At 53.4% G+C, this 13418-nt stretch overlaps 1 protein-coding gene across 1 annotated transcript in view; it reads left to right on the top strand.

Moving 5' to 3' along the window:
• The window catches only part of COL13A1 (collagen type XIII alpha 1 chain), a 78969-nt gene extending 66307 nt beyond the window's left edge, over positions 1 to 12662 (top strand). The window contains exons 34-38 of the mRNA XM_036091182.2: positions 744 to 797; positions 1716 to 1751; positions 7815 to 7892; positions 10738 to 10776; positions 12232 to 12662. Of these exons, the coding sequence (XP_035947075.2) occupies positions 744 to 797; positions 1716 to 1751; positions 7815 to 7892; positions 10738 to 10776; positions 12232 to 12234 (210 nt within the window). The 3' untranslated portion in view covers positions 12235 to 12662. The remainder of the gene's footprint in view (positions 1 to 743; positions 798 to 1715; positions 1752 to 7814; positions 7893 to 10737; positions 10777 to 12231) is intronic.
• The last annotated feature ends 756 nt before the right edge of the window (positions 12663 to 13418 follow it).

Genomic DNA, 13418 nt, shown 5'->3' with positions numbered 1-13418 from the left:
GTCAGGAGGCCAGGGCGTTAGGCCCCCTCCCACAGTCACTGTCTCCCATGGAGTGGGCACGTGTGCCGTGCTGCTGGGGGACTTGGCTCAGGGGAGGAGGAGGGCTGCCCATCCCATCCGGGGCCGCTCTTCCCAGCCAGGCCCCAGGTTCCGCACATTTGGGGCGGGAGATCACCAGAGGGCTGTGGGGGCGCTAGACCCTGTGCGGGGCATCTGTGGACCTTCTGCCGCAGGGGAGGCTCCGTCCCCTTCGCTCACTGACCACACGGCTGAGGGTGGAGAGGGTGGGGAGCTTCTGAAGAGGGACATAGACGTCCCTCCCCGAGATCACAGCCACTTTGGGGACCAGGATGGCTGCTTTCAGGGGTGACAGTTGTGGCCTCAAAGAAGAAAGCAAAGCTCTTTTTCTCTCTCCGCCCTCTTCTCTGTCCATGCTCATTTCCTGCTCCTTGTTTCCCTCTCGGCTTCTGCTTGAGGCCAGCCAGTAGCTTCAGGGCACTGTCCAGTCTTTCCAGAGGGCCTTGGGGGATGGGCTCCGCTGGAGGGAGGGTGGGGGGGGCCTCCAAGCCCCCCGCCGTGGTGGAGTCCACACCAGTCACACCCTCCGCTGAGCCCTTGCTTCGTAGAGGGCTCTTTGAAGGGACTGGAGAGGTTCCCGGGGTTTCCTACAGAAACAGAAAACGGTGGGCGGAAGGTGGTTCCCACATCAGGGGGGGCTCATGGGTTTCTTTCTCCTGTTTCAGGGCAGCAAAGGCGACCTGGGGATGACAGGACCAACAGGAGCAGCTGGGCTTCCTGTAAGTGTCATGCGACTGGAGCTTTCTGTCCCCCATCGCTATCCCCCGGCAGAAGCCCTGCCAGGGCAGACTACCCAGAGCCTGGAGCAAACATCCAGAGCTGAGTGAGAATGCTGATTTCTATGACAGAGGAAGCTGCCAACAGCCACGTGGTCGTGGAACTTCTCTGCTGGGCACTGCTTGAGGCAAACCTGGGCACACGTGGGCCCTGTTGGGGTACCAGGTCCTCAGCCACATGGACCATCTGACGGGATGCGGGGCGGGTCTCACAGATGAATGTGCATGGCCATCAAGGAAGGACAGAAGCAAAGCCAGATCATTATAATGCAAGAAGGAGATGTTTCATGACAGGACTGCCTCCCCAGTTTTCCTGCTGTGTTGTTGTAAAAGTGGATGGCCTAAGACAGCCAGGACCACTGTTTCCACCCACTTGAAGGTTGTACATCTGGTCACCAGCTCCATGTGTGGCTGCCCAAGCAACTTTGCTCCGGCCAACCCCAGTCAGTCTTTGCCTGGTGCTGCTTCCCTAGCTGAAGTCATGGAGGACAGACTATACCTTGAAAAGAGCAGCTTTGGGGTCACTTTTCTGGCAAGAGTCTGGCGGGAGAGCCATGCAAACACCTCTTCTGCCGGGAGAGTTGCTCTGCGCACAGACCGTGTCCTCAGCACCTGCCACCTGTTGGGAGGAGTGAGCTGGAAGAACAGGGTCACAGGCCAGGGCCTCAGCTGCAGAACGAGCGCCCATAACTCATTATGTGTCTAGAGGTCAAGTCCCTTTGTCCCCTTCTGTAAAACGGGGATAATTAAGCCTGTCTCTGATGAATTAGGCATCAGACCTTTCTGAGCCTGGAAGGAAGGCCTGGATGGCCCTCCTGTCCTTTCTCATGAACGTGTCTTCATTTCTGTGATTTATTGCAGGGTTTACATGGACCACCCGGAGACAAAGGAAACCGGGTGAGTCTGAGCCCTTGCACTTTGGCTGTGGTTACTAATGTCTTCATGATGTGGTGGAATGATCAATTGGGGATTCCTGACCCAACATTGGCAAATACAGTTCTTCCTGGTAAATCATCCAAAATTAAAAGGCTTTGTAGTAAAGGGCTTACTCTAGCGTGCAGGCAGCCTGGGGCCTAATCCTGAAATGGAAGCATGGTTTTTTCCCACCTGGCAAGGGAAGACCGAATCCCACGGCGGTCATCAGATTAACATTGCCGTCCAGCCATGGGAGCCACGTGCCCACTCTCTGCAGTGCCCTGCTAATGGACCCCTCGATGGTATTTTTAGACCCACCATTGCCTAGTCGTAGCCTTCTGAGATTTCGTTTCACCAGGCATCCCAGGCCACTGGTGAGAGAGAAATAAATTCCGGCTCCAAGCACAAGCACACTTCTGTTGTAAGCAGCCAACCCTTTAAAAAATGATCACAGCCATTATTTCTCTTGGAAAGAGCCTGCAGGACCATGAAATGAATTGTACCTTCTGAGGTCCTTTGCTGTCCCTTTGGTTTCTGCCATCATCACCAACACAGAGCTGTTGAACATCCACAGCCCCCACAACCATGTGGTAGGATGGGACACATGCCATGTATCTGGCACAGGCCACATCTGGCCTCAGCAGGGACCATTTAACCACCTCGGACCCAGAGATGAACTGTGGGTCCGTTCACAGAAGGTCTCGCCTGCTGCTTCATCACAGTGGTCCCCAGAGTGTGACCCACAGCACCTAGAGGCTCCAGCGCATCTTCTAGTGGGTCACATTGTCCAAGGGTCTCAGAGGGAGAGACAGGCCAGGACCACGACAAAATATACCAAGCTCCCACAGAGCTTTAGAGGCAGAACAGGTGGCTCCCAGATCCCAGGTCCTCCAGCTGATCTTTGAACACTGATAACCATGTTCATGGATAGAAAGTGCCAGAATCTGTATGCTTATACCCTGCACCAATTCTGGTCTTTTCCATTTAAGATATTTATTGAACTCTTCTTTAGCCCTAAGTTCTCCTTCCTGGCAGCTGGTCGAAAGTAACTCAATTTGTTCCATATATTCTATAAAGAAGAGGAAGCAGGCAGAGTGACGCCTACCAAACTGTCCATGGAAGACCAAGTCTAGAAACCACTGGAATTATCAGACCTACTTCCGGAAATGTGCTGGCTGGTAAGGCAGGTGGGGAAGCCCACCTTCCTTCCTGTGCCATCAAAGAATTGAGGCCACGAAAAAAAAGAAAAAAGAAAAAGAAAAAAAATTGATCATTCCACCTCTTAGCTGGCATACTAATCTCCTTTCTAACTTAATTCTAAAGTGTTCTGGTTGTCTTTAGCATATTCAATTAATACTTTTAAGCTATTTCTTACGGCTTTTTCAGTTGGCTTGCAGCAGTGAGCCATTCAAAGGCTGCACAACCAGAGACGATCACGTTCCCCTTGGAGGCAGAGGTGGGGCAGGCCGATGCCCTTGTCACAGGCAGCGGGCGGCAGGCGGCGGGCGGCAGGTGGCGGGCGACGCTGAGGCAAGGCTCTGGGGTTGTTGAATGAGCCAGTGAGGCCCCAGGAATCAGCGGGAGAATATTTCTCCTCCACTTCTCCTCCCTGAGGCTCTACAAACCTTCCCCTGCCCCACCTGTCAATTAGCAATGTCACTTAGAAAACAGGTTGCACGAACTCGCTTTCCGGAAAGCCGTAAAGAACAACTGACTAGTTCCAAAGAGCAGGTTTGCGGATCAAGGAACAGCTTGTGTCCTCCATTCGAGAGATCTGACTCTCAAGACACCAGAATGTCCTGGAAGAGTGCCCCCTGCATCTCGCCTCTTCAAACAGACCTCTTAATACCACTGGCCCTAGCAGACCTCTTGGGGGGAGATGTGAGGGCTTCGTAAGAAAGCCTTCAAAACAAAGGAAGTTCTACGCAGAGTCGGCGCTTTGCCACGGCCAGTTCTTTTTCCTGAGGCCTGGAAGCTCAGAATAGTGACGCTTTGGTCAAGGGAAAAGACCAGAGGGGCTTCGATGACATTCTAGTTAGAAGCCTCACCGTTGCTCGTGAAGGCGAAGCTGCAGGTGTTCCGAGCCCTGGCCCCCACCAGGCGTGAGAAGGTGGCTGCCTGAGGCCGCTCTCGAACTTCACCGCATGTTATGCTTGGGCCCGTTAGAGAGGCCCAAGTGGGCGCGCTGCAAGCCCGTTGCTCCGTCTTACAGTGAACGGGGACCCCCGTCTTAAAACTACGCTTCTCTGTGTCCCACCAGGCAACGGCCTTGGAGCCTCTTTTCCATTCCTGAAAGGAAGAAGGTCCTTGTAGCAGCACTCAAGGCCCAGAGCCCAAAACAGGCCGTTTTCTAAGGGAACCCACATGGCCGTGGAAAGAATGTCCTGTCCTTGTCACAAGGGACACTCTTCCCAGCCTCTAAGAGCCCTGGGAATTTGGCACAGGAGCCATGTTTAGGATGAAAGAGTTCGTCACAAGATAAAGGGTGCCCCAGGGGCACCTGGGTGGCTCAGTCGGTTAGGTGTCCAACTCTTGATCTCAGCTCAGTCTCCATCTCAGGGTCGTGAGTTCAAGTCCCACGTGGAGCCAACTTAAAAGGCGGGGGGGGGGAGATAAAGGGTGGCATGAATTTGGCATTTGGCATCAGGAAAATTGGGTGCAGGGGTGGAGCTGCCTGCAAGCCAGCCAACTGGAAAGTGTGCGTGCATGCAGGGAGGTCGCCGTCACTCTTCAGGACACCCCGGCTGGGGCGTGTGTGCGTGCTTGTGTGTGCGAGAGGCCTGCTCCGCCAGGTCCCCCTGGCCTCCTTACCTCTCCGCCCTCCGTTATCTCTTTTGGTCTAGGCCGGACTCTTCCTTCCTTCTCTCCTTCAGTACTTCGCGCACACGCGCTCGCCCCACCCCCAGACCCCATCCCCCTCATCCTTCCCCTCCACTCTCCGAGCTTCAACTCAGTTCCTCTGAAATCAAGTTCTGTATCTGTACTTTTTAAAGAAAGCTTTTATTTGCCCTTTCCCCGCCTACAATCCCTTCTTTACCAGGGCCACTTTTGTGTCACTCTTTGGGGGTGGGAGGCAGGGCGGCTGTAGGTAAAGCTAGTACTCTAGTACCTTCGAAGGACACCCACTTTAAAGCCATTTCTTGGGCCCTTAGGACCTGCCTCCCCATAGTGCAAGCTACACACCCTGAAAGTCAGGACCCCCGCTGCCGACCCTCTGTTGCCTGAAGGCAAATCATCCGGGACCTGAAACCCCACCCCCACCAACTCCTCGGGAGTTTTGCCCACCCCCTGGACATAGGCAACTGCGTTCACTTTTACACTGGCCTGACCCGAGGAGAAAGAGGGACCACTTTGCTGAGAAAGTTTACCCTGGGGCTTCCCATCCAAACAGCTAGCGGTTTTGCTGGTCCACTGCTCGGGGACTATTCACGCCGTCATGTTCTCATCGGCGGGCGTAGCTCAGAGCCAATGGGATGGCACCTAATACGCTTATACACGTGTCCTCCTGAACACATCACTTTCCAAGGAAGCGTCTGCACTTTAGAAAACTCAGAACAATCCACTGGCGATTACAGGGAACCTCTGGAATCAAGAAATTTGAGGCGTTTCCAAAGATTCAGAGAAACATAAGAAATATTCTTGTCCTTGGCCCCCCCGCACCCCCAGGAACCGTGCAATCTGCCACTACGGGAACACGGTAGATGTGCCGGGCCAAACCGCGGGCAGCCGTCTTGGCTCCAGGACAGGCTCGCGGGAAGTCATTGTCACCACAGTAATCATGGTGAAGCAGCTATCATTACTGAGCACGGACTCTCTGCCACCATTAAATGGCACCATTAAATGTGCACAAAGACATCACAACAAAGTTTTGAGGCAGGTGCTATTATCCACGTGGTACAGGTGAAGAAGAATGAGGCTCAGAGAGGTTGAGTAACTTGCCGAAGACACACTGCTGGTCATAGGCGGGACCCGCTCTGGCTCCAAGCCTTTCTTCTGATCCCTGTGCTAGCTGCCTTCAAGGCCTTGTCCGCCTCGAGGAGCATTCTGGAAGCCCCCCGGCATGAGACAGTCAGCCTTCTGCAGCAGAGGAGAACTGCTCCCAAGAAGATTCCCCATGGGCACATTTGGCCCCTTTGTAAGGAGACCCAACATAGGAAAATCCAAACTCAAATTCATTACGAAGTCCCCGTAGCCTTTCTTGAAATGGAGAGTGACCCCGACACATACAGAAGGGGGTTCGATTTAGAAAGATGATGCTTACTGAAGTTTTTCAGAAACAAATGAGTTCCTTGAACCAACTTGTCTGTATACAAATTAGCTGCCTCTCATTCAGACCAGAGACCAGAGACCCACATACAGTGGGAGGACCCATCAGAGAGCCAGGGGCCACCCAAGGAGCTCTGGACACATACGTACACGTGTGAGCTTGTACACTCATGCACAAGCACACACTCGTATATGCACACACGTGTATACACATTCCCAAGCACACACTCACACATTCATACACACATACGTGCACACAATATGTGCACACTTTCACACGCACGTACGCATACACACACACACCCCAGGGCTCTAAATAAAATCATCCTGCCTCCTAATAGAATATCAAAGGAATGGAAACCAATTGGGACCAAAGTTGTCAGGTCAAAGTCTTTCAAAAATGGACCCTCCAGGAGAAGGAAGTAGGTCCCCCTGTTCATCCCAGGCCCGCTCTGGGCTCAGAATTAGCAAAACTGGCCCTGAGTAGCTTCCTCCTACATTTCCCTCCACCTCCAGCTCTGAGCCCTACTGGCTCCCAGCCCCCAGGCCTCGATTTCCTCCGCCGCCGCCCTGCCCACTGGCTTTAGCCAAGGTTCCCAGCTTATAGACGGGTGGGGATGGGTGCTGACCTCAAATCCTATTGGGAAGAATATCCTATTTAAGCCACGCTATTTTCCCTCTTTAATTTTTTTTTTCCTTTTTCTGTTTCTAACCTTAACACATGAATGATCCTAAAGTTTTGATGTTATTTTTTTCTCTTGGACTAAACCATTATTTACAGGGGGAGAGGGGGAAGAAAGGCTCTAGAGGGTCCAAAGGGGATAAGGGAGACCAAGGAGCGCCTGGATTAGATGCCCCCTGCCCATTGGTATGTCTTCATTTATCACTTGCATTGTTCTGGTTTTTTCCTTGAGGTTTGCAAGTTGGAAACCAAGAAGGCAAATAAGCTAAGATGACGAGCGAATGTCTACACTGATGCTATCAAATCTATCCTGTCACTTGGCCAGGAAAATTCTGCTGGTGGTGGTACCCTCAAACCACAGCTGCCAATCATTCTGGCCAAATCCCTTTCCTCTGAAGACGCAGAACAATTGATGTGTGGAAACAAGAACCCGGTCCCCGAGGAAAGGGATCTTGGAGCAGGCCTCGGCCCTCCGCTCCAGGATAGCTCTGGAAGCCAGCATAGCATTTGTGAGCCACACATTTGCCTTCTTCGTTTCGTGGCCGCCTCTGTGGCCAGCAGTTCAAGCTGTTGGAATCCTCCGTCAGGATGCAGGACCCCAGGCCCCAGACGGGGTAGACCAAGGCCAGAAAGGGGGCTCTTCACATACAGCCTCCCATGGCCACTAGCCATGCAACTAAAGCCTGTGAAGCCGTAGACCAAAATCAGTAGACAGAGCCCCTCCAGGAGCCCCCAAACAAGCTTATAAGGAAGGATTTGTGGCACATTAGCTGGGCTTCTCAAGTGCCCTCACAATCCGTTTGAAGGTTCTGAAAATTATGATACGCTAAATTTGAAGTTCATCCATGTTTATTCCAAGTGAGTCTTTAAACGGAGAGGGGGCTGGCTGTAAACATTCCAAAGCTCAGCTCTCGTGGAAGCCAGAGAGAGCACAAAAGTTGAATCTGGGAAGTGGGAATCCGCTGGGATTGTGGCCCTACTTGTAGCTGCCTCGAGGGTCCTGCATCCTGGCTGGGGTGGGACTGGGCCTCTCCACTCCACAGTCGGAGCTGGCCAGCCTTGACCTAAATAATCATCGTGGTTGGTTTTGTGAACAGGGACACCGAGGTTTTAAAGGAGAGAAAGGGGAGCCGGGGTTACCAGGGCTGGACGGACTGGATGCCCCATGCCCATTGGTATGGCGTCACCCTCCCCTGCCTGCATGGCCGATTCGGGCTTCCGCACGTGTGTGGTTCTCGCCTGCATGCCTCTCTGGCCACACACCGCCCCCCCACATGCCTCCTGCCCCTTCTCTCTGTAGACGCTAGGGGTCACCCTGCCCTGGCCTGTCCTCAGGGGCTCCCGCCATGCCCCCTCGAGCATGCAAAGTTTGCCAGGATGTTTTCTTGGCTTCCCACAGCTGCTTCAAAAGCACATCCCCTTCATGTGAGCCGTCCCGTCCGCCCCCTAAGCCAGCTTTGGCTGCATATGATTCTCCTTTCACAGCAGCTTCTAGCCATCCTACCCCCAGAAAGAAAGCTAGGGAAGTGGATTCTCTGGCCAGGCTCGTAGCAACCCTGACTCCTCTTCCTTCACACACGGCAGTTGGTTCGGCAAAAGCATCTGCTGAGCACCTGGCAAAACACTTGAATGAGATGCCTGAGCCCATGCCACAGCCCTTCCCACTCCACCATCTCACGAGGTGGCAGGGGACCAGTGGGCATGCTCATAAACACGGGGAGACTGAGAAGTTCTAGAACGGAGGTAGAGGAGGGGGCCACCCTGCCCGTTCCTCCAGGCTGGGTCTGGGGTCGCTGCCCCAGTGGTACCACCAGAACCAGGGGACAGTCCAAGAGCAGGATTTGAGAGACTAAAGGGCTCGTCCCTTTTGCTCAAACGCTGAAAGACCCTAGAAAATCCTCCCTTGGCTTCCCTTCCTTCCATCTTTAGATGGTTCACCACCAGCAAGTCTGGAAGAGAATGGAAAGGTTGGGAATGTCATCGAGGAAGGGAAGACAGGAGCCGGGCAGGCACTTAGGAATACTCTCCAAGCATGTCCCGGCGGAGTGGCCACAGTGCGGCTCGGGCTGGGCCCCGGCCCCCTCGGGGCAGGGACACTCTTGCCCCCACAGCTATCTTTTCACCTCCCTTTAAGGGGAATAGAAGATGGCCCCTCATGCCAAGGCAATTGGCTTAAAAGGTTCCTTCTCTCCTAAATGTCCCCAGGAGTTCTGGAGTTCACGGAGCTATTTTTATACAAGCAATAGTCAGATGAGGACTCCGGGTCCCAAATCCCGCCCCAGGGTCCCACGGGAATTATATTTGAAGAGAAGGGAAAAAGTTATAAGAAAATATGCTCTGTGACCCTGAGAGGTGACCACAGAGCCTCATGTAGAGACTTTTTAGGACCAGTGCACGCAACAAAAGAAGAGCACAGAGTAGCTTGCTTCCTGTTTCCCCACCGCAGACACCCTCGCTCGCCGCCCCCACTGCCCCACCGCCCGGGCCCATGAACCCGAGCATGCAACCATGGGACTCCCTGGCCCCTGCAGAGACCTCCACTAATCGCCAGCCAGGTCTCCCCTCTGCCACATGCCTCCCACGGTCTGAACGCCTCAAGTCCCGCCCGCTGCAGCTCCAGCCACCTCTCTCCCACGCTCCCTCTGCCTGCCTCGCTCTCCTCCGCCGCACCCCCCCCCCGCCCCGCCACCTTCATGTGCCAATGGGAATGCCGCTGTGGCCCGCGGAGGCTCCTCTCCCTTCCAGAGTCATGTGGAGTGTTGCACCGTGGCAGGCTTGGGAAGGGGGCAGAAGGTTTTCATGAGGCCCTGGAGTGTCCCACCTCCCCCTGCAGACCCTCCCTGACCCAGAGGGGACAACGAAGGTCATCTTTATTTGGTCCTTAATGCAAACCGTGTTTCTTGCCGTTGCTCTTCTCCCCGTCTCCTGCGCTGTGTTGTCGTGGATGTGGGGACAGGGGCAGCTATCTTAGCACAAGGTAACTAGACTTCTTCGGCCCTCCGTGTCAGGCCGGCTGCCTGCTGAACGTCAGGTGAGCGGTTTAGGTACCTGTCATGGTGCTGAGATTGGTCTGGGGCACAGAGGGCTCCCCTTCAACTGCCTCTGGGCTGACCACTTGCTCCGGTCCCCCCGAAGCCCTGTGTCCATCCTTGCTGTGCCCTGGACTGTGAATTCTAGAATCTGGGCTGCAGTTCTAGTAGACACGGACTGAGAACCAGATCTATGCCCTGGTTCAGCCCCACCCTCCCCACTTCGTCTCATGAAAGTTCCAGATTCCCCAAAGGGTATGCCAGAGAAGCCGGGACATCGGGCCCCAAGAAGACTCAGGTGCTCCGCAGGGGGCCCGCCAGCAAAGAAGACAAACGGCACACAGCATCCCATCCTCCACTTCATCCCCCCCACCCCAAATTCCCAGCGATGGCCAGGACTGTGCCAGAGGCCGGCGTCGCCTTTCGGAAGGCACCTCAGGGCCACGTGGCGATACCTGTGAGGTGGCTTGCCCCGTTGTGTCCCGTCCTCCTCCTTACTGATTATCACATGGACCTGCCTAGACGTCTTCCTCTGACCGCTGAGGAAGAGAGGCAACTGAGATAGTAGGAGAGCTGGGGGCACCGTAGCGACCATTTCATACAGCCGTGTTTTCCCAGGTTTTACAGAGGAAAAGACAGGCCGCCAAGCACTGAGTGACTTACCCATGAGCACCTAGCCCCCAGTCCAGCCAGAGCAGAGACCCGCGGGGCTTAGGGCTGTCCTTGACAGGCTAGGGCTGACCCCACAGGCTAGGGCAGCCCCTCTTGGCCTTGCCCTACAACTACATGGGACCCTAGTCAATGGGAAGTCCGCCTGGCTGGCTTCCCAGCCCCTTCCGAGGTTCTGCCCTGCAGCAGAGAAGAGAAAGAGACAAGAGGTGGGCTGCATCCTGATCAGCTGCCGCAGTGTCTGTGGCCCTTGTCCCCCCGTCCCGCCTGCTTGGGGGGCTGTCTCGGAGTCTGAGCCATCTGCCTTCCTTCCTCACTATAGGGTGAAGACGGCTTACCAGTCCAGGGCTGCTGGAACAAGGTAAGGCTGCCCAGCGGTTTGCGGTGCCCCCCCCTTCTCAAGTGTGATTAAGCACGTGCAGTTTCCATCCTGGGCCTCTCTGCAAATGACGTGGGTCGAGAAAGGAACGCTCCCGAAGGCAGGGTGCCCATTAAACGTCCCACACACTGCATGCACTTAGAGAACTTTTTAAAATGCTTTTTAAGGCATCCACAGACCCCAGCGTCTGGAATTTCCACGTAGCCACACAGCTGACAGCTTTATGCTTTGTGTGGTTAATTTCCACAGCACTTTCCTCCAAGGACTACTAGACCAGGTTTTAAAATTAGTTATCAGTAGCTATTCTCGTTGTTCACACGAGGTCATTTAAGCCATTAAGCCACATGATGACATTTACCCAGATGTAGGAAATCTGAGTTGCTTAAACTGTACACTCCGATCGCTTCCCTACTTCCTCCTAGACGCTGGCCGGGTCACCACTCTACCCTTCCCCTTGAACTCAAACTGCCAGAGCTCCATGTTTGCACACACGAGTCCTGCAACCCAGCCCCTCCCGGGGTCCCAGGATTCCTACCAGGAGTGAGTTTTCATTTGTTCGCCCTTGGCATTGCCATCCTTAAAACTGTCTGACACCACAGGGCTATGCCCCTGCACAAGATCACCCCACCCATCCAGGGCCCCCAAAGCACAGGGCTCCTCAACTTGACGAGGGCCATCAGTGTGCTAATCCAGAAGCCCTAACGTGCTGCTCACCCTCCCTCCACGGCCCCTCTCCACTTTGCTCCCACTGAGATGTCTCACAGCCCTCACCCCATGATCTCCAGCTGTTGGTTTGTCCTCATAAAGGGGCTGGAGATCCCAGCATGTCCACGACTTGGTGCTTAGCTAATCTAGCCCTGTCTCAGTGACGGCAGACGCACACTTACAATCAGACGATAGCTCCTCTGTGCTAAATGCCCAGAATCTCATTAGTTCACAGGATTCAGTTAAAAGTAGTGAAACCACCAAGACACCAGGGCCAAGGCGGGGTCCCTACACGCCCAGGTACCCAAGGCATCCCTGACCAGGAGATGCGAGGGGTTGAGCTTAGCAGGGGAAGAACAGTCACCATCAAGAGCTACAGTGTCTTGGGGAAGCAGCCCGAGAGCCTCGAGAGCCTCGTCTCTGTTGGTTCGCGCCATAAATTCAGTCTGGGAAGCTGGAGCGATTCATCCACAGCCCGGCCTCCAAGGCCACATGGAGAGCAGGTGCCCTCTAGTGTCCACGAAGGGAGTGACAGGAAGGTGAAAGTGATTTTCTGTCTTCGGGGTGCAGACAGCGCCAGGGCCTTGCACCCAGGGGGCCGTGGTGCCCCTATCCAGAGCCGCCCACCACCGCAGCCCTCCAAAGAGCACACTCCTTTCCCACAAGGGAAGGAGACCCCCGCAAGCCCACCGACACTAACTCTACTCTGTTTTGTGTGTTTTTGTTTTGCAGTGATGCCTCTAACCTGGGATGGGCCTGTGTGTGTGTTTGTACATAGAATATTTATTTTTATACAGTTTTCACTTTTTGAAAATGCCAGAAGTATGATGCATCTTACAGATTATTAAAAAAAAGAAAAACCTGCATATTTTGTACAGAGAAATGCCAACCTCTTTCCCTTTGTTTACAAGATGTTTTGTATAAGTCTACGACTCTAATACACTTTTTGTTTGTGAGTATGGGCATATGTTTGCATGATATTTGTGCACACTTATTAAGTATTGAAGCTTAATAAATTATTGTGTTCTGGTGCCAAAGGGGGCCAGCCAGCACCGAGGTGCTCGCTAGCTTATGTGCGAATTCACGGGGACGTGGAGGTCAGTGGTGTTTGCCTAGGTGTGTCTAAGAATATTTTAAACTCTTATGGATTTTCATTATTAAAAAAAAAATGAAACCTGGCAACTCATGATCCTGATCAATCATTAAATTAAATACATTCGCTCTTGTGAAAGCAGGAAGTCCCAGAAGGAGGGGTCCTCAGAAGTATAGGATAATGTATGGAAAAGTGAGGCCCAACAGTGAGAGGGATGGAGGGGTCGCTTAAGCAAGGTCTCTTGTATGTAACATATCCCAAGTTCCTTGTGGTGCCATTTGAGCGTTTCAAGGTCAAGTTCAGGTCTGCTGAAATCCCCAGGGTTCCAAAGAGCTATTTGTTATTGCTTTTGGTATTGGGGTGATTTTGTGTGTTTCTTCCCTTTGAGGGCAGTGGGCAGTAACAGCCATTGCTGCTGGTAGCTGGTCATGGGGTGCAGATTTGCAAGGCCCCCTCACCCCAGCCGCTGAGAGGTGTGCCTCATTGCCATTCCGCTCCAAGCAAGAACGTTCAGAAAACACTCACAAATCCGGGCCACATTGGCCAACTGAAGTTGGGTTTATTTTTTAAGAAATAGAGTGTTATAGAGTTCTGTTCACAGTGCACGGCTTAGTAAAGGTCTCAGGAACCGTGCCTGAAAGACTACATATGAACTACCTGTGGGGTGGCCCGCAGGTTTACTGTGTGGTGTTTGAAAACATAAACTGGTGTTGCTTTGGGGCTTGAAAATAACAAACTGCTTGGGTACTGTAACCATCCCCCCTCATTTTCTTTCATTTTCATTTTTCTTTTCTTTTTTTTATTATTTTTAAAAAGATTTCTATTT

The sequence above is a fragment of the Halichoerus grypus genome, chromosome 7 (assembly GCF_964656455.1).
Source record: "Halichoerus grypus chromosome 7, mHalGry1.hap1.1, whole genome shotgun sequence".
Taxonomy (NCBI): Eukaryota; Metazoa; Chordata; class Mammalia; order Carnivora; family Phocidae; genus Halichoerus; species Halichoerus grypus.
This window is presented reverse-complemented; position numbering and strand designations above follow the sequence as displayed.